The sequence below is a fragment of the Apodemus sylvaticus genome, chromosome 5 (assembly GCF_947179515.1).
Source record: "Apodemus sylvaticus chromosome 5, mApoSyl1.1, whole genome shotgun sequence".
Taxonomy (NCBI): Eukaryota; Metazoa; Chordata; class Mammalia; order Rodentia; family Muridae; genus Apodemus; species Apodemus sylvaticus.
In genome coordinates, this window is record NC_067476.1 from 127,654,714 (window position 1) to 127,674,559 (window position 19,846).

Genomic DNA, 19,846 nt, shown 5'->3' on the forward strand with positions numbered 1-19,846 from the left:
GCTTTTATTATTTCTATTTTAATTTCTGAAAAGAGAGAGAGAGTGTGTGTGTGTGTTGGGAATAGAGAGGATTGGGAGAGACATAGGTATAATGTTCATGTATGAGGCTCTCAAAATATTAAAATGTATGTGTGTTCATGTATGTGCAAGTGCACATGTATGTGCAGGTTTGTATGTGTGGAGGTCAGAAGATAACTTCCGGTGTCATCATCAGAAATGCTGTCCATCTCCTTTGAGGTGGGGTTTCTTGTTGGCCTGCAGCTCACCAAGGATGCTAGGCCTGTAGCCCCATGGCGGGCCTCAGTGAGCTCATCGCTGAGGACAGAAATCAGGTCCTTGTGCTTGCAAGTCAAGCAGCACTTCACTGAATGGGATGCTCTTCCAGCCAGATGCCTAGAATTCTAACAAGTAATCTAACTGCAGTGTCTCAGTATATCCTCAGTGTGCCCAGGCACCCACACATCTCTACCGGCATGTGTAGATGAAAGTAGGCTCAATATGAGTAAAAGCTTAGGCAACCCTGAAGACTGCCCTAAGGGGTGTGTGTGTGTGTGTGTGTGTGTGTGTGTGTGTATACTCTGTCCAGTTCACCCAAATACCTCTCAGTGAAGCCTTACTAGCTCGAGGTAGTTGAAACCAGTTTCAGGCCAACCTTGTCCCATTCAAACAGTAAGATTTTAATCTGTTTCTCAGACTGTCTTCTCCAAGGCCACACTAAGGAAATTCTGTTGCAAGTGTCTTTTTCTATTCTTAAGAAGGACTAAGTAGCAAGACATCAATGTGTTCAAAATTCTTTCAGTGAGTGTTTTTGTGTGTTGCTCATGTGACAGCCCATTATCACAACTACCTGCACAGGTCACATAAACCAGAAATAAATGTTTTCAAACATTCCACAGCTTACCTGAGCCGCTTCTGGGGGTGGAAGACGGTAGCCAAATATGGGCGGGACAGGAGCGCCACATTCTTGGCAGAATCGAGCAAAAGGATCAGATGGACGGGAAGCCAGACAGTGGGCACACCTACGATGAGACAGCTTTCCGTTAATCCATAAAGGCTTATACTAATATTCATATCTATCCCAATGAATGGTGGAAGGTGCATTAGCTCCTGACCCTCCCCCCAATGACTACTAGTAAAAGGTTTGTTGGGAGGAGAGTTTATCAGTGAGGTTCCTATGGAGCAGAGCTTATGTAAGCAAACCCAATTAAAGCACACAAGCATGCATTCACACACACACACATGACATCAAAGAGGGGAAAGTGTGTGTGTGTGTGTAAAAGATTCCTATTATTAACTATGAGGGAAATATAAATTAGAATTACAATGATATACCACTATAATCTCACTAGAATGTCTAAAAATATGAAGTGTTGGTAAAGATGTAGAACCAGGCATTCCTTTTCACTGCTGAGGTGACTATAAGTGGTATCCCTCCTCTGGAAACAACTGGATATGAGCCTGTCATTCTCCTTCTGGATATCTATCATAACTTACACGGAAGCTGACGTACACATAGTAACTTGTATATAAATGTTCACATTAATTTTTCAGTTTGACTTGCTAGCCAGATACTGGGAGGAGCATGTGCCCCCGCAATTGGATGGATAAGTGACTGTGGTGTGTCCATTCAGTAGAAGGTGCAATGTACAAAATGTGTTAGTAAAAGAAGTAGACATTTGAGGTCAGCAACGTGTATAATTCACAAAAACAAATATGCTGAATCAATGAAGCCTGGAGAGTGGGGAAAGAGTGCATGGAGAGTGCATGCTGCTTTATTCCATTACATATGGAACCAATGCAAACCAAGCTAGAGTGACAAGAACCAGGTCAACAGCTGACTGGCTGGGGCAGGACAATGTCGGAATGAACTTGTCGTTCCTGTGACTGTGGTGTTAGTGTCACATACATGTACCAATCACACTCTTCACAGATACACATTTCAGTGCATGTCAGCCCCGTTTTTCTTTTCAAATTTTTCTACTTTAAATTTTTATTTTCTGTGTACAAAGGTTTTGCCTACAATACATGCCCAAGCTTACAGAGGCCAGAAGAGGGAGTTGGATCCCTGGGAAGTGGAGTTATTGACAGTTGTAAGCCACCATGTTCTGGGGGTACTGGGGATTAAACCCAGGTTCTTTAGAAGAGAAGTCAGTGCTCTTAACCACTGAGCCATCTCTCCAGTCCTGGCTTCTTTTTCCCTTTTATGTGTTTTTAAAACTCTAAAAAAAAAAATTCTAGGCTTAGTAAATACCAACACTCAGGAGTCTGAGGCAAAAGAACTAGTTTTAAGTTTGAGGCCAACCTGGACTGCATAGCAAGTGCCAGGTCAGGTCAGGTTGACATGGCAAGACCCTGTCTTAACAAATTTAATCTCACAGAGCATGTGTAGCTTTGAAGGGTCTGAGACAGAGTGCAGCCGGTGACACGTACTTGAGGAAGTCTGTCTCCCTCTGGATCCTCATGATCTCGGTGCTTGTCAGACTCTTCTGGCCAGTTATGTGTGCGAAGCCAGGGGCCTAAAACGAAGAGCACAGGCAGAGATGGCGACAGACACACAGGCCATATAACAGGCTAAAGGCTATAGGACAGGAAACTCCCACTCAAAATTCATTAACCAACATTCATGTTTTAAAACTATCATAGGGAAAAGTCTTTGTAACTTATCACTCTGAAGTCAACATAATAATTTATTAAGTGCTTTCTACTTATGAGTAAATGTGTATATTTTATTTATAACAAAAGTTTAGAAAAGAAGATATCTGAATTTACTATTAGACAGCTCATATTTTAGAATTGGAAGACTTAAGTTGGTATCCATTTGTCTTAAGGTTAATATTTCTAGAAAACTCAAAAGGACTCACTTATACAAATAGGTTATATGAAAAATTTTCTGTTTGGTGCAGAGAGAAGGTCAAAAAAACAAAATATTACATGGTCCCTGTCCCTAAAGCACACTCCTCATATCTGTACAAACTAATTGAAATCTATGGACTCTGTAAGATAATAGACTTGTGCTGTGTTCCATGGGAATCTAGAAGAGAGAACAGTCACACCTGCTGGCTCCCTGGGAGAAGGGATTCTTGGAAGTGGTAACAAGCTAGATGGGTATGGGAAATTAGAGGAAAGTGTGTAGACAGAAAACAAAAGGAATCCACAGTAGGGAAATACATAGGTACCACGGCAGGGCAATGCACGGCCCATCCTGGGACGCATATAGCTTGATGTGGACTACAGGACGGGACAGAAAGGATACCCAAAAAAGAAAGAAAGAAAAAATGAAGGGGAGAAGCTAGCTATACTATTACTGAAGACGGATGGCATACAGGAGTCATTGTCTCCTTGACATTCACACTGACACTATGAGCTGTGCTATGGCATACCTATTTCATTGTATTTTTGTAATACTTTGAGACAGGGTCTTGCTATGCTGGCCATGTTTTTCTCCTGACTCAGCCTCCCAAAACTAATGACTAAAGAAGTAAACCACCGCCACACTGAGCACATAACATCTTATTTGGATAAATCAGTCTTTCAAAAAAAGTTATCAAAAGAGCAAAAACAACTCCTGTTCCCCAGGCTAAACAATTGTTTATGTCAGAATTTTCTGCAATGCCTTCTGTCTCTTTGAGTCACATGAAAATAAGCTGTAAGCAGTATTTCCCTTTGCCCTAAGTAGCCGAGTGTGCATTTCCCAAGAACAACCATACACCAAAGTCAGCAAAGTTATGGGCGATGCTCTTATCTAGTCCACAGACCCACATTCAGACACTGCTGCTTGTGCCAATGGTGTCCTTCAGAGCTGGGTATTGTCTTCCTGGTCTGGGATCTGATCTAATATCATGGTTTGTGTCTAGTTGTCATGTCCACTTCATTGTCTGTAATTTGAGTGCTTCCTCAGTCTTTCTTCTTCATCTCTCTTCTCTTCTCCTTCCTTCCTTGCTTCTTTCCTTCTTTCCTTCTTTCCTTCTTTCCTTCCTTCCTTCCTTCCTTCTTTCCTTCCTTCCTTCCTTCCTTCCTTCCTTCCTTCCTTCCTTCCTTCCTTCCTTCCTTCCTTCCTTCCTTCCTTCCTTTCTTTTCATTGTTGTTTTTCGTTTTGGCTTGGTTTGGTTTGGTTTTGGTTTTTCAAGACAGGGTTTCTCTGTCTTGCTCGGATTATCCTAGAACTTGATTTGTAGGCAAGCCTGGCCTCGAACTCAGAGCTACCATCCTGCCTCTGCCACCCAAGTGCCAGGACTAAAGGCGTGTGCCACCACCACTCAGCTTCTTCATCTTCCTTGCCATGAATATTTTAAGGAGCAGTAGGTCAGCCAGGTATCAGCGGTGCATGCTTGCAATCCCAGCATTCAAGAGGCAGAATCTATCACCCGTGATACCTCAATATATACAACAATCAAGAACTAGGCCATGGTTTGGAGAGGGACTGGGGAGAGGGGATGCTACATGACACGGGTTGGAAGGAGGAAGGGGAAAGGGAGTGATGTGGTTATGTTTTAATTTAAAAAACAAAACAGGCAGATGCAAGAGGATCACCACAAATTTGGGGTCAGCCTACATAGTTTCAGACCAACCAGGACTATATAGTGAGATTCTGTCTAAGAACAAAACAAAAGGACTATGACAGTTAACTCAAAGCAATTCATAGCAGATGGCATGACCATGGAATCTGGCTTTGTCTCATATTCCTGTGACTGGATTCAGGCATGGATTTGGGACACATCCTACAGGAAGGTGCTGCCACTGCACATGTGAGGGGTGACAATCCTCATTCTTGAGCAGATGCTGAAGCTCAAAGCCATTTGACTTGAGTTCGCATTGACACTGTGGGCACTAAAGCTTGGGATTCCAGACTTTCTTCGGTAGACAATGGGGAGCATTCGGAGTGATGTTGTTATCGGTTTAGGTGTTGGTTGTTATTGTTGTTCTTTGCTTGATGTTTTTGTATTACATCAAACATGGCCTTCACCAGAAGTCATAAACTAGTGGTCTATTAGCCAAATACTGTGCGACACTGAATTTCATTTGGCCTATATACATATCTATTTTCTCCCACACTGATTCAGGTTCTGGACTGATTCTCAGATTTTAAGCTAGGTTAGTAGACATGAAGATGCAGGTTTCTGGTTCCCATGCAAATCCATCAGGTGGCAATAGTGAGCTGGAAGTCCTTGTCGCTGGCTGGCTGTAGATGAAAATGACCACTCTGGGTAGCTCTGCCATTCCATATCTTCACAGAACCCACAGACTTGGTAACCTCACTCTAAAGCTAGCTGTCACAGGTTATTTATCCTCTACTTTGCTGCCTGACCCTGAAATCAATGTTAGGGTAGAAGGATGAATATTTAAAGTGCAGATGCTGGCCCCATGCCTACAGTCTTTGTTTTAGGGCTGGTGTGAGGCCTGAGAACATACACTTCAGATGAACTTCTATGTGATTATGATTATGCAGGTGTAAGGAACTAACTTCAAGAACCACTGTGCTAACCCACCATCCAGTTTGTCTTATGCATGCCATCACTGCTTAAAACTTTTTGTGTGTAGCTGGGTGGTGGTGGCTCAGAAGGCAGAGGCTGGTGAATCCTAGGGCTCAGAAGGCAGAGGCTGGTGAACCTCTGAGTTTAAGGCTAGCCTGGTATACAGATGGGCTTCCAGGATGACCAGGGCTGCACAGAGAGGCCCTGTCTCAAAAACTAAATGTGTGAGTAGTTACTTGATTATGCTGTACCTTCCTCAAGTCCCTGTCAAAGGACAGCTCTATGAACAATAGGCTTTTCCCTTTGGACACAGTATTTCCAGAGTTGGGACACTGCCTGCGATATGGCCAAACTTGGAGAGATGCTGTCTGAGAGTATGCTGGAAGCATTAAGATGCCTGAGGCATTCTGGCAACCCTAAGGAATTCCCACTGACGTTACCTGGGCCTGGTGAGTAGGTAGTCGAGCACTCGCTCCCTCACGGTAGGCTGGGATTTCCAGTGGACTCTCTGCGTAGCGAAGATCTTTCAGAGTTTTAGGGTCTGCTCTTTCACCTACCTTGAGGTCTATAATTATATTAAGAATATTGTTTGTGATATCATTACTATATAAAACCATACAAATATGTCCTCATAGCTAGAAACTTCCAGTAAAGGATCACATGACATTCTTTCTCTAGCAGCAAATACTATAACGTCACCCTCCCCGAGTCAGTGAAATAAAACTGAGAAAGAAATAATTGACCCAGTCTAAGAAAATAACCTTCCTTGGTGCATTCTGCAATATTCCATATCAAGCTAGGAAAACAGATTACACCAACTGCAAAGTTAGCAGGCAACATTATTTCAGAAAGAAAGAAAGAAAGAAAGAAAGAAAGAAAGAAAGAAAGAAAGAAAGAAAGAAAGAAAGGAAGGAAGGAAGGAAGGAAGGAAGGAAGGAAGGAAGGAAGGAAGGAAGGAAGGAAGGAGAGAGAGAGAGAGAGAGAGAGAGAGAGAGAGAGAGAGAGAGAGAGAGAGAGAGAGAGAACCCGTGGCTGCCTCTTCTTTGCAAGGCTATTGCTTATTCACTGAGGGCTCCAGAACCTTTGCTGTCTGAATTCCTGTAAGACCTCAACTTTTCTTAGAAGACAAAATTACTTTGTTGTTGGGGTCTTTTTAGAAAAGAAATAAACAAAACCCCCAATACCAGTGTTGCCGTTATTTTTTTGTGTAGGGTGCATGCATGCCAGACAGGACAACTTTTGGGAGTACGTTGTCTCATTACACATGGATTCCCAGGATTGTACCAGGCCATCAGGTTTGCGTGGCAAATGCTTTTACCTTACCTGATAAGCTATTTTGCTGGTCTACCAAGACATAAAAAAGCGGGCTCGTTTTTTAGCCATGTCCTGAACACATTCTATCTACACGCACCTTTGTAGATTCCAAAGCAACCACACCTGAATCCATATCTGATGCTGGTCCTTCCTGAGAACTCAGTTCTGCTTGACTCTATCAAAACAACGCTTTTGTTTAAATTGTACCCAAACCCCACCCATTCCCTAAACCCAGTGATTCTTTCTTTCTTTGCTGAGGCATCCCATGGTTCCTTCAATATAATTATTTACTAAATCAAATTTATCAGTCTGCTTGTTTATTTCTCACAGTCTTGATCTGTTAGCTAGAATAAAATAAAAAATCAAATTGTAGCATGCCTTCCTGGTTTTCTTATTTCAACACAAGGACACAGGAAGCACGCAGTCAGCAAGCAGGAAGCCTGCTTAGTGGGCTTCCTTCTGCCTCACCGTACCTGCAAGCCGTCTAAGATTAACATTCCAAGTTGATTTATTTTCAGCATTCTTATACTTCTTCCTTAGTTTTGGTCCAACAAAACCATTTTTTAATTCCTAGGGATGAAGAAATTACATGTTACTTGATTATATACATTTAGAGTATAAAAATTAGAAGTCATAGTAGAGACAATGTCATGGTGAACACTTCTTACTTGAAAGGAATTATAGCAGTTTTTATAAAGCAATGCCGGTTTCCTTTAGAAACCCACAGTTTTGTGTCCTGATTATTTGGTGAGCCAGCACATGGCTGGTAGGCCTTGTCAGGTCAAGCAGCCAAGACAAAGCTCCTTAATATAGCCACTAAATGTGTTATATTTTTAAGCTGGAAAAGTTAAAATATATTTCAAACTAAGGACCACACATGGACAGTGCCATTATCAGAGACAGTAATTTAGAGGGTAGAAAAAAAAGTCGGGGGGGGGGGGGAGGGTGGGGTCAGCCCAAAAAGAGAAACCTTATGCTCACTACCTGCCCAGACAGCGCTCTGAACGCTCTTCTCCCTGGTCCTTCTTTTGTGGACTCTGTCCCTTCTATCTGATTCAGACTTCAGTCTGCACTGACTCGATGGTCATCTCTGTGATAACCTCACTACAGGTCTGCCCTTCCACATCATCTACTGCTCTGTCCCACAAGTGCTCTGATCTCAGGGCTACCACTGGGCTTATGTAACACCCCCAACAGACCTTCTCTGTCACTCTCAACAAGTACCCTATGACTGAGACCTGTTGGTTGGTTGACCACTCTCTGACTCTACTACCTGGATCACTGGTGCCAGCAACTCAGAACTGATGTTTCAAACATCCTTCTTTGGTATGTCAGATCAACTCCGCAAAGAAGTGCAGATTTGCAGCTTTTGTGGGGTGAAGACTTTAACTAATAGAAGTCAATACACACTGCAATGGTCTACTAGCCTGACTACTCCATTCCCCAAATATATACTCATTGCCCTCCCTTGCCTGCTTACTGTTATCTTGGAGCTTGCAGATAGAAATGGCTGACAAGATGCCAAGAACTCACATGCTCAGATCACTTCCCCCCCAAGAGAAGGTATGATGCAGGGACAGAGAAGATGCAAACAGCTTATGTATCTGGAGTTTATGAAGAGTTCACAAACAACGCACAAAAGCTGAGCAAACAGACACCGATTCTTGTGCGGCAGCCTGATGGTCCTGTTCATAGTCACTACAGATACTTGAACACAGGCAGTGATGGTGCTGACTCAGAATTCTGGTCTTAGAAGAAGGCTTGACCAAGTCTGGGAACCAGTGAAGAGTCTTCACAATGGCTGATACTGACCTTATTCATAAGGATCTGATGTGAGGAGAAGTGTTGTAATGGAAGGAAAGGCATGCCCATTGAGCAAGAAAGGATGAGAATTACAGTGACAATCTGAAAACTCTTTGGCTTTATTACTTGCCTGCTTTGAGAACCCCTTGAGAGCATCTTCAACATTGTCTTCAGGAGAGACCATCTTTGGTGGTTCATAGTCCACCTGAAACACCTTTGTCACAATCCCACTCTGTCTGCAGTCTCTGAAAAATCATATTTTTGAAAAGAAAAGAGTATATTATACATTCAAGGGAGAGGCGGCTATCAGTTATGATCCAAATTTCTTTAATGTACCCCTGTTATATTTTAAGCTGAAAAAGTTAAACTATTCTTCCAGCTAAGGAGGTTTAGGGAGTGAGGGGTTAGGGTAGTGGCAGCCTTCAGCAGTGGCTATGGTATTCTAGACCCTGCTCCTGCCCAGTGGTGCTCACAGAGTCCCGGCCAGTGTGGCACTCCTCCTCACGCCACCTGGCTCCTTGCGGTGGCCTGAGTGATTGGTGTACTGGCCTTTTTATCCAATGATAAAAATAAACACAACATGGACTGGAGAGAAGGCTCAGTGGGTAGCAGCACTGACTGCTCCTCCAAAGGACCTGAGTTAAATTTCCAGCACCCATATGGCTGCTTACAGTTGTCTGTAATCCAAGCTCCAGGGGATCTGATGCCCTTCTCTGGCCTCCAGGGGCACTGTATGCATGTGGTAAACAGGTAGACAAAATACTTTTAACACATAAAATAAAAATTAAAAATACAAACACAATCTACACTACAAGGGCACAGACAACTGATAGCTTATTAATAAAAGGCCAACAGAAGTCTCTAATAAAAAACTTAAAGTGATTTTCTCAAAGGACCACAGTTGTTTTTAAAATGGACCTGTTGTGAAGTATCTTCCTTGTAATTATTTCCAGTCCTTTTCTATTTATCTGACACTTATCACGAAACACACAGTATTTATGCCCAAAATGTGCCTAAGTATTTATATTTAAAATGTTCAATAACTTCATTATCGAGTTCCTTTTTAAAAAATAAAGTAGCATTCATTTCTATTACTGTCATTTTAATAACAAGGATGACTCAAGCTTTGTGTGGGTGGATACTCAGCTCTTGCAATCCTTGGACCGCTAGCATTCAGCACCATGGATTTGAGTGCTGTTGCTGTCCTACTTTGGTTCTCTGCTGCTGGGATAAAAGTCCAAGACCAAAACAACTTGGGGGGAGAAGCAGGCTTACTTGGCTGATAGTTTATACCCATCACTGAGGGATTCTATGGTACGAGCCCAAGGCAGAAACCTGGAGGCAGAAACTGAAGCAGAGATTGAGGAGGCGTGCTGTTTACAGGCTTGCTTCCACGGCATGCTCACCTACCCTATACAAGCCAGGACCTCCTGCTTGCGAGGAACACCACCCACAGTGGGCTGGGCCCTCATACATCAGTCAGTGACTTGCCAAAGGTCATTATGATGGAGGGTCAAGTACACACACACACACACACACAACCCAAAATTAATCATTACATAATGCATGTCCCAAGAACATTATGTAAGGGTTCTGATTTCTCCACATATCAATGGCACTGGATATTGTCACTTGGTTATATTCTCTGTAGATACTTGCTCCTTGGGTCTTAGAGTATGGATTGGTTACTACAACAAAAACCAAAATAATGACTGGAAAAAAAAGTACTAAGCATGGTGGTTCACACCTTTAGTCCCAGTACTGGGGAAGTAGAAGCACACTCATCTATGAATTCAAGGCCAGCATGGTCTAAAAAGTGAGTTCCATCACAGCCAGGGCTACACAGAGAAACCTTGTCTCAGAAAACAAACAAACAAACAAACAAACAAACAAACCAGAAGCGACAGTGTAAGCAGGCAAAGATGGCGTGCTGGTTTGAATAAGAATAAAATAGACTCATAGATTTGGTCACTGGGGAGTGGCTCAATTTGAAAGATTAGATGGTGTGGCCTTGTTGGAAGAAAAGTATCACTGGGGATGGGCCTTGAGGGTTCAAAAGCCCATGTCAAGCCCAGAGTCTCTCTCTGCCTATGGAACAGGATATAGTTCCGAGCTACTGTGCCAGTGTCTGCCTGCATACTTCTTACTACGATGGTAATGGACCAAACAAAGCTGTAAGCAAGGCCCCGGTGAAATGCTTGTTTTGATAAAAGTTGCAGTGGTCATGGAGTCTCTTCACAGCAACAGAACACTAAGACAGATGGTATAGCGTAGAAGTGTTGATTGCTAATGGGATCTAGACTCACATAAGAAACAAGCCTCTGGGCATGTCTATGAGATTTCCTATACTGGGTTGAGATAAGTAGATCCACTCTGGATGTGGACTGGGGTCCTACAGGTCAATAAAGAAACAAGTGAAGAGAGTTCTAGGATCTCCAAGCCCCTGCCGCCCTGCTTCCTGACTGCAGATGCAATGTGATCGGCTGTCTCATGATCCTGCCGCCATGGATTCCCTTCCCTGATGGACCCTCAAACTGTGAGCCAAAATAAACCCTTGCTTCCTCTGCTGCTTTTGTCAGGTATTTTTTATCATAGCACTAAGAACAGTAATACAGATGTCATAGGGTCAACTTTTCTTCTCCCTGCTCTATCATCCCTAGCACACTGCCTTTGGCCTCATGATCTAACAGGGTTGACATCCACATTCCAGACCATGGAAAGCAGAGCCTACTCTGACTCCCTTTAGAGACAGCCTGGAAGTTTCACATGTCACTTCTACATGAGCCTGCATGGCGATATACCCAGACCTATCATCAAGGAAGATTAGGAAATAGCTATTAGGCAACCGTGTACCTGGTTAAAATTCACAGGCACCATTTTTTTTAGAAGGGAGAAGCAGATGTTGTGGGTGGGTAGACTCTGTCATATCGCCATCAGTCTTGCAGTGTCTGTGGGATGGTTTAATTGCCACTATGACTTACCTGCTCTGAAAGCTCACAGTGGAACATCAATCGCTTCCTGTTATTTTCTTCACATGCGTATGCCTCGTGGGTCACTTACATCGTGATTCAGTCTGATCTGCCTGGCACTCACCACTTCTGAATGTCAATCACCTGCTTTCTTGGTGTCCTTCATTTGCCTTGTTCTAGCTGATTTTTAGATTGATCTCTGATGTATTTTACTTGTGTTCCAGTAACTTCTCAGATTTTATACATTTCTAAATAAAACATTTCTAATGTCTTTGAAATTCTAGGCAAATAAATGTCTCCAAAGTCTTAAAATTTTTTATGTAAAATCATAAATATATAAACATCAATTCTAATATAGTTGAGAAATATCTAACATTAATATAGAGATTTTAAGGGCTGAAGAGATGGCTCAGTGGTTAAGAGCACTGACTGCTCTTCTGAAGTCATGAGTTCAAATCCCAGCAACCATATGGTGGCTCACAACCATCTGTAACAAGATCTGATACCCTCTTCTGGAGTGTCTGAAGACAGCTACAGTGTGCTTACATATAATAAATAATAATAAAAAAAGAAAAAATAGAGGTTTTAAGCTGTATTTTATAAGGTTAAAAAACTCAAGTATGAAATTCATCTAAATAACAATATCTGAACTAAATAACATAACAACACACTTGGCTTTCTATGTTTCATAACTACCGCCACGTTTGGTGCCTAGAGGGACTCACATCACTTAAAACATATGACCAACGCTGCAGCTGCTGTCTGAACACCTGTAAGATGATCTATCCATGAACTGCTTCATTGGCCTTGGTTGTCCTTATCCGTACACCTCCCTATCGTTCCTGGAGGGGCATTCAGACTCCACACTGAGGTTATACTGAAGTCACATTGGCTCTCAGCTACTTGTTCCAATCTTTTAAGGACCCTGTTATCTCCCTACCACAGAGAGCCCTGTCCTTGGAGACCCAGCTAAGGCATTTCCCCACAGACTCTATTTAGACTAGAACTTAAGATGCATGATAGGCAGCTGCCTCCAAAAGAATTAGGTTTGAGAATAGAGTTATAAATCTTACTCACAGCCTAAGATGCATCTGAAACATTCATATACTTCTGTTAGGGCTCAGGATAGTGACTTTAAATATGTGTGTACTAATATAAATTATACCCAGCATAAATGCCATCTCTGGGTGCCATTAGCTCCACAACTACTATCCTGTTATAGAATTTATTTAATCCTGACCTGGGGTTTCTACCCTGCCCTTTAGTTCTCAGATAAAACACATATACAGTCTTTATATTTACAATAAGCCTTAAACAGCACAAGAGCTGAACAAATACCTACCCTCCATGATATTAGAATCTACTTTCCTATTGATAACCCCAAGTTATTGTTTTTCACTACTTACTGTTTCACCTGGGCTGCTCGTAGCTCCCACTGGCCAGCCCTCAGGGCCACTTTTCTGTGGCTCTAACCCATGGGGCCTCTCCTTCCTCCTCCTGTACCTTCTCCTTATGGTTCCTCTCCGACCCCAAACCCCACCTGTCTCTTCTGCCCAGCTCTTGGCTGTTGGTATCTTTATTTACCCATCAGAAATAACTTGGGGACAGGGTCACTTAGCATCTACAGGCAGACCCTCTCATCTTTGGGGCAAGCAGTCTTGGGGGCCCAAAATTAGCATTAGAATACAAGCAGCATCAGGCCAACCTACTACACTATCTTTTCAATGAAATACCAGAATTAGAGACCTTGGGTATAGCACAGGTCATAACAGAATGGGCAAGGTCCTGAGTTCAATCTTCAGCACTACAAAACAGAATTTTCTGTATGACTACAGGGAAATTACAAAGCTGGGTCAGTGGGAATTCACAATTTGGTTTGGGTTGAGTCTTTCAGTCTATTGAAAACTATTAGAATTTGGGCTAGATAATTCTTTTTCATAGGGGCTGTCTTCTGCATTATAAAATGACCACCTGCAAGTCTACCCATTACACACTACATGCCAGTAGCAAATAAGACTCGTAGTGGCAACCAAATGTTTCTTTGCATATGTACACATGTAGTGTATATACATGTTTATGTGAAGTATGTATGTGTGTGTATGCATAGCTGTGTGTGTGTAAGCTAGAGATGGGGTCAGATATCTTCCTTTATCACTCTCCATTTCATTCATTTTATTTACTGTGTGCATAGAAGTGCATACAGCATAGGGAGTGGGAGACAATGGACCACCACATGCATGAAAAGGTCAGAGGACAAGTTTCAGAAGTTGGTTCTCTCCTTCCATCTTATTCTGAGGAAGGGGATGGCACCTGTGATTTCTGAAATATGTACCCCAGTCTACTTGGCCTAGAAGCTTCTGGCAAATTCCCCTATCGTTGCCTTCCATCTTGCTGTAGGAGTACTAGGATTTCAGATTATAATATGGCACTCAGCTTTTGATATAGATTCTGGAATTCAAACTCAATCATCATGAGTGTACCACAAGCATCTTTATCTCTTGAACTATTTTCCCCAGCTTTCCAATTTATTTATTTATTTATTTATTTATTTATTTATTTATTTATTTATTTTTGTTTGCTTGTTTGTTTGTTTGTTTATAGTTTTTTGAGACAGGGTTTCTCTGTGGAGCCCTGTCTGTCCTGGAACTTGCTCTGTAGATCAGGCTAGCCCCAAACTTAGAGATCTACCTACCTTTGTCTTCCAACTGCTGGGATTAAAGGCACGAGCCATCGCTCACTGAACCCAGAGCTCACCGATGCAGGTTGGTCAGTGACTACAAAGATCTGCGTGTGTCTACTGCCACTTACCGCCGGCACTACAGGCACTTGTCTGGCTTTTAAGTAGGTACTAGGGCTCCAAACTCAAGTCTTCATGTTTGTACAGCTGGCATTTAACCCACTGAGCCATCTTCCCAGTGCCCCAGAAGGTTTTCTGACATTACCATATATGGCATGGGAGATTATGCCCAGAGAACCTTGACTTTAGGAACATAAATGAATTAACTCACAATTTTGTTTTTGTTTTTCAAGACAGGGTTTCTCTGTGTATTAACTCACATTTTATTCACCTAGCACAAACTCTTGAATTCTAAGACTTGAGTCAGATTTGAAATTCTAGGAACCTCAGAAATGAGGACTAACATAAAGAAAATGCAAGTCAGAAGGCTACCTGATCAAGGTCACACCAACTAAATGATTAAGTAGGATGAAAATCTTCAAATCTCTGCGGTGATAATCTTGTCGACTCAATTGGATTGAGAAAGGCCTAAAGGATTAGTAAGGCACACTCTGGAGATGTTTGTGTGCTGTGTACTTAATCGGCAGATCATCCCTTGACAAATCCATATATATATATGGTGGCATTATTGGGAAACAGTGAAAAGCAGGAGGGACCTCTGGAGGAGGCAAGTCACTAGCAGGGACATCCACAGAGACTACAGCTTGCCCTGGCCCTTCCCTGTAGTCACATACCCTTTTCTTCCTGTATTTCCAGATTCCTTTTTTTCCCTTCTTGGTGGCCACAATGTGACCATCTATCTCTCTTGTACTCTTCCTTTTCCACCTTGATGGGTTAAGATCTCTGAAATTATGAGTGGAAATAAGTCTTCCCTTCTCATTTGTTCTCAGGTTATTTGGGTCATATTAACACAAAGTAGCTAATACAGATTCTAAGTCCTATGTTCTTTCTACAGGCTCAGTGACTTCTCCCAGAGTTCTCTCTGCCTTTGCTGCCTGTGGATGTGACATTCAAGTCTCTTCACTACATTGCCTCCTGAACAGGGTCTCTATACAAACTAGCATCATGCCCTCCAGCTATGAAGTTGATATTTTAAGGCTGTGTGTGTGTGTGTGTGTGTGGACTGAGTTCTAGGACAGCCAAGACTACACAGAAAAACCATGTCTCAAAAAAAACCAAACCCAAATATACATGAATAAAAAAGAGTCTTAAGAAATAAAATGGGAGTGGAAAATAGAAGATTTAGGGGGGGGGGAGTGGCTGATGACCTCCAAGTTGAAATAGAACTTTGAATAAATTAAAATGAGCTTTGAACATCATTTAAGCCAACAGGAAATGAAACAAATAATGATGTCCCATCCCAGGGAATAAAAGAACCATTCACTAAACAGCATTTTCCTTAATGCAAAAGAAAGCTCTTGAGAAAGCTCTTCCTCCCTAGAGTTCCAGTGTGGAATTTGAAATAAAAATATGATCAACACAGGCAACATTTATTGAACTATATTTAAGATTTGTGGACTTTATGCCTCAATAAAATGCAATATGTGTGTGTGTGTGCTAAAATTAGTGTAACTTTGTCATAATGGCCTTCTAACACATTGATTCTTCCAGGAAGAGATGAATAAAATTAGAATATAATGTAGCTTGGCATGGTGGCACACACCTTTAATCCCAGCACTCAGGAGGCAGATGCAAGTGGATCTCTGAGTTCAATGCCACCTGGTCTATAGAGAGAGTTCCAAGACAGCCAGGGCTATATAGAGAAACCTGTCTCCAAGAACAAAAACTAGCACATATATGTATATCTACATTAGTGTGATTCTACCATGCTTGTTTGCCTACCGTGCTCTTAACTTACTTAGAGACAGCAACAGCTTTAACTTGTATTTTTCCATCAGGCAGAGTAATAGGTTTTACATATTTAAATGTATTATTTTCACCAGAACCAACTTTCTTTAGGAAGTCAGGTTTGCTGCCATCCAGGGTGTAATATATGTTGACATCTGGGGTGTCTGAAAAATCCAGAACAGGATAACCATAATTAACATTGAAATAACAAGTCCCTTGTATACCTATAGTTTGTTTAAAAGAACACACACACATACACAGTAAGCGAATAATGATTCTGTTATTCGTGCTAACACAGTACTCTACGTGAATGAGCTCACTTCATCTATTCATTAATATTGCTGTATGCAGTAGGTCCTCGTCCTCATTTGTACCCATTCTGTTGGTGGCAACTGAGTACTCAAGAGATCAATGCACTTGATGAATGACACAGGATTTCCAGAGCTCACATGGTTGCTCACAACTGTCTGTAACTCTAGTAGCAGGGATTCCAATGCCCTCTTCTGGTCTCAGCAGATCCCACGTATGTGGTTCGCAGGCATGCATGTGGGTAAAACACCCACACTTATAAAATAAAAATATAAATATCCTTAAGAAAGAAAATGGGACTAGGAAAGAGATTTAGGAAAAGGAAAGTCACTAATGATCTCCAAGTTGAAATGGCAGTAGCTTTGAACATCTTAATATACACAAAATTTATTGACCTACTGACCTAATGATATGTGGCTTGCCTCCTGCTGGGCTGGGTACACAGCCTGCAGTCCTGACCCCTGTCTTCTAATAGGTATTAATACAAGTAAAAGAGGGCTCAGTTTTAAGATAGCACAAACCACATAGATAGCAAAATTACTCTTTTGGAGCACTTCTTAAGTATTTTATCCGGTCTCAGTAAATGATTCCCATACCTCCTAGAAACATTAAAAACATAACACAGATGCAATTCAAAATTCAAAAGGTTAAAAATGGCTGTACAATGAACTGGCCTTCACGCCAGACACCCACAGCATATCAGGTATCCTTGAAAACCTTTCCTATCTGTGCAAACATACACTTTATATTTTATTTCCCCTTCTCTTTGTATACCAAGTCTATGTCCTATCCCACATATTTCTTTCTTCATAGAGCATACATTTGAGGGCACATAAACGGTAATCAATCAACCGAATTTATTTTCTCAGACAGGAATGAAGTACTTTCTAATAAACTGAACAGGAGAAAAGTTCCTCCCAGTGAGCAAATAATGGGGCTGTGGGTAGAAGCCTGTTTTTATTTATAGAAATGACATTTTTTATTTTCTCACCCACAGAAACATCCTTCATGCCCGTTGCCTCCCTTCTTTGCTGTCATTAGTAGCTTAAGTTCACTGTGCGAAGCAGTGGGGCCCATTATGAAGCTGTCCCTCTCACTGACCCCTCGGTTATCCTCTCCTGTTACTCCCTCCCTCCCTGATTCACCACCCCCTTCCTTCTCCCAAAGGTTCCACCTCAACTTTCAAATCTTTAAAGGAAAAAGTCTAGATTCTGCACAGAAACTTGCAAATACATAGATCTGCACATCCATTTGCTATTTCCTTTATTTTTTTTATTTTTTGTTAATTTTGCAGCAGTGGGGACTGAACCCAGGGCCCTAGTCACACGCACAAGCTCTCTGCTGTTAAACTCCCTTCTTTCATCCCTCTTCCCTCCCCTTCCCCATATATATGTCTAAATATGACTATAAGTCTAAATATTTTAATATAAATAATTGTTCATGTCTTATCTATAAAATTTCTTTAGCCTGTATATACATTACTTATATGCATATACATATATAATCAGATTTAATATTAGGTGCTAGCTACTACTCAGTTTCTATAATAGTTAAGATTTATTTTATTTAATATTATTATAAGCTAATAGATATTATGTTAAATCAAATTTTCTCCTTTCCTCTCCATATGTATACACATTTTTGCCTCTATTTCAAATACCACAAAGGGTCTCATTAGGTGGCACAGATTGGCCTCAGATGCACAGGTCTCCTGCTTGGCTTCCACATAAGCACCTCTTTCACCCACTGGCCTATTATTGTCTTTAGTACTGAACTGTGGGAACTCTATATTTGACATTTAAACACTAGAGAATATAGAAACCACATCATTCATATCATCACATTTCAATAATAGCCCTACTTCTCCTAAGAGTTATAAGTTCATATGTTTAAATTATTAAACATGCTAACCTTTCAGATAAGAGAGAGCATAGTATAAGATACAGCTTATTCTTCAAAATCTTTGACTAAGGAGCCCAGAAGTAGCTCTACAAATGCAGATAAATAATTGTTATACATTTAAACTATCAAATTAAATGGATATATATGTAATTGGAATCTAAACTTCTCAATACAAATATTTTTATATATCTTATTTATGAAACTTTTTTAGATTGATTATATGTAAACATATAAAATATGATTTAATAGTTAAGTTTTTTATGAACTAAATCTTGTGTGCCTCAGATATAATACCTACTCAATATGGCAATGGGTATATACCAGTATACAGTAGGTGGTAGGTAAGGTTGCCCCATCTTAGCATGAGGACATTGACATTCAGAAAAATTAAGTAATGTGCCCAAGGTCAGAGAGGTTGTCAAACTGGAATTCAATCTCTAACTATTTATACCAGAAAATCTGTATTTGAAGGTCAAATTTATTATCTCAGAAAAGTAATAAGCATCCTGAGAAAGGTCGGGAACACAATGGATATCTAACCTTGACTCAGGTGAGTCGAGAGGTGTTGCCGCTACCAACCTGTTTGTCTCCTGGCTGAGACAGGAGGATTGCTGCAAATTCAAGTTCAGCCGGGCTATATATTGAGTTCAAGGCTGATCTTGGCTACATAAGATCTTGTCTCATGAAAAACAAACACATACATACCACTCTACAAACCATTAAAGAACAACATTTTCAATATTTACAAACGTCTAAAGCCCCAACATAGAAAACATGCAAAGATTATCAGTCAGTAACCCATGAACACAGACTATGACGATGTTATTTTAAATAATTCAAAATACATGTGCTTCCTACCGGATTTCATTTCCAAAAGAGTATTGGTATCAATTTCATGGTTAGCTTTTCCAGGTTGAGGCACTCGCAGAGGTATGATCTGAGGGGCACACACTGAGCCAGCAGTCATGGTCTCTCCTTATATTAAAAAATAGATTAAAAAATTCCATCATGAACCTATGCCTAAACATGAAAACTACAGAGTATTACTTATTTTAAATGCAGCAAATCAGCCAAGCCTAAAGAGCATATCATTAATATGCCACCTACAGAGAATGCCCCCCTTAATGAATAAAATGATTACATCTTAGCTGGATGAGCCTGCTCTTGGGGTCTGGTGTTGGATATATTCACTTTACATCTAATAAAGGCAAATGGATGAACTGGACAGGAGACTGGAGCTGCAGTAAAAGGGCAGGTCCATGGCTGAGGCAGACCTGAATCCATCGGTAACGCCCTGAGCTCAGTTCCCACGAGATCATTCACACTCCACTGCCTTCAGCTAGTGCACACGGACTTCAAGGCAAATCATTACATAAGGGGAGCGAGGAACTCTGCACGTAGCATGAATTATTTAGAGCCAAATCTTAAAAGAAATTCTAAGCCCCACCATCTTACCTTTGCCACTGCAGTATACTGTCTTTTGGAAAATATAC

General features: G+C 41.2%; 1 protein-coding gene across 3 annotated transcripts in view; it reads right to left on the bottom strand.

The window, feature by feature from the left end:
* Dzank1 (double zinc ribbon and ankyrin repeat domains 1) overlaps positions 1–19,846 on the bottom strand; it is a 54,096-nt gene that overhangs the window by 33,059 nt on the left and 1,191 nt on the right. For all 3 annotated transcript variants that reach the window (XM_052183793.1, XM_052183792.1, XM_052183794.1), the window contains exons 2-8: positions 19,212–19,328; positions 16,153–16,306; positions 8,719–8,833; positions 7,259–7,355; positions 5,912–6,036; positions 2,431–2,516; positions 902–1,019 (exon numbers count right to left, since the gene is read on the bottom strand). In XM_052183793.1, coding sequence (XP_052039753.1) covers positions 902–1,019; positions 2,431–2,516; positions 5,912–6,036; positions 7,259–7,355; positions 8,719–8,833; positions 16,153–16,306; positions 19,212–19,320 — 804 coding nt within the window. In that variant the 5' untranslated portion in view covers positions 19,321–19,328. The remainder of the gene's footprint in view (positions 1–901; positions 1,020–2,430; positions 2,517–5,911; positions 6,037–7,258; positions 7,356–8,718; positions 8,834–16,152; positions 16,307–19,211; positions 19,329–19,846) is intronic.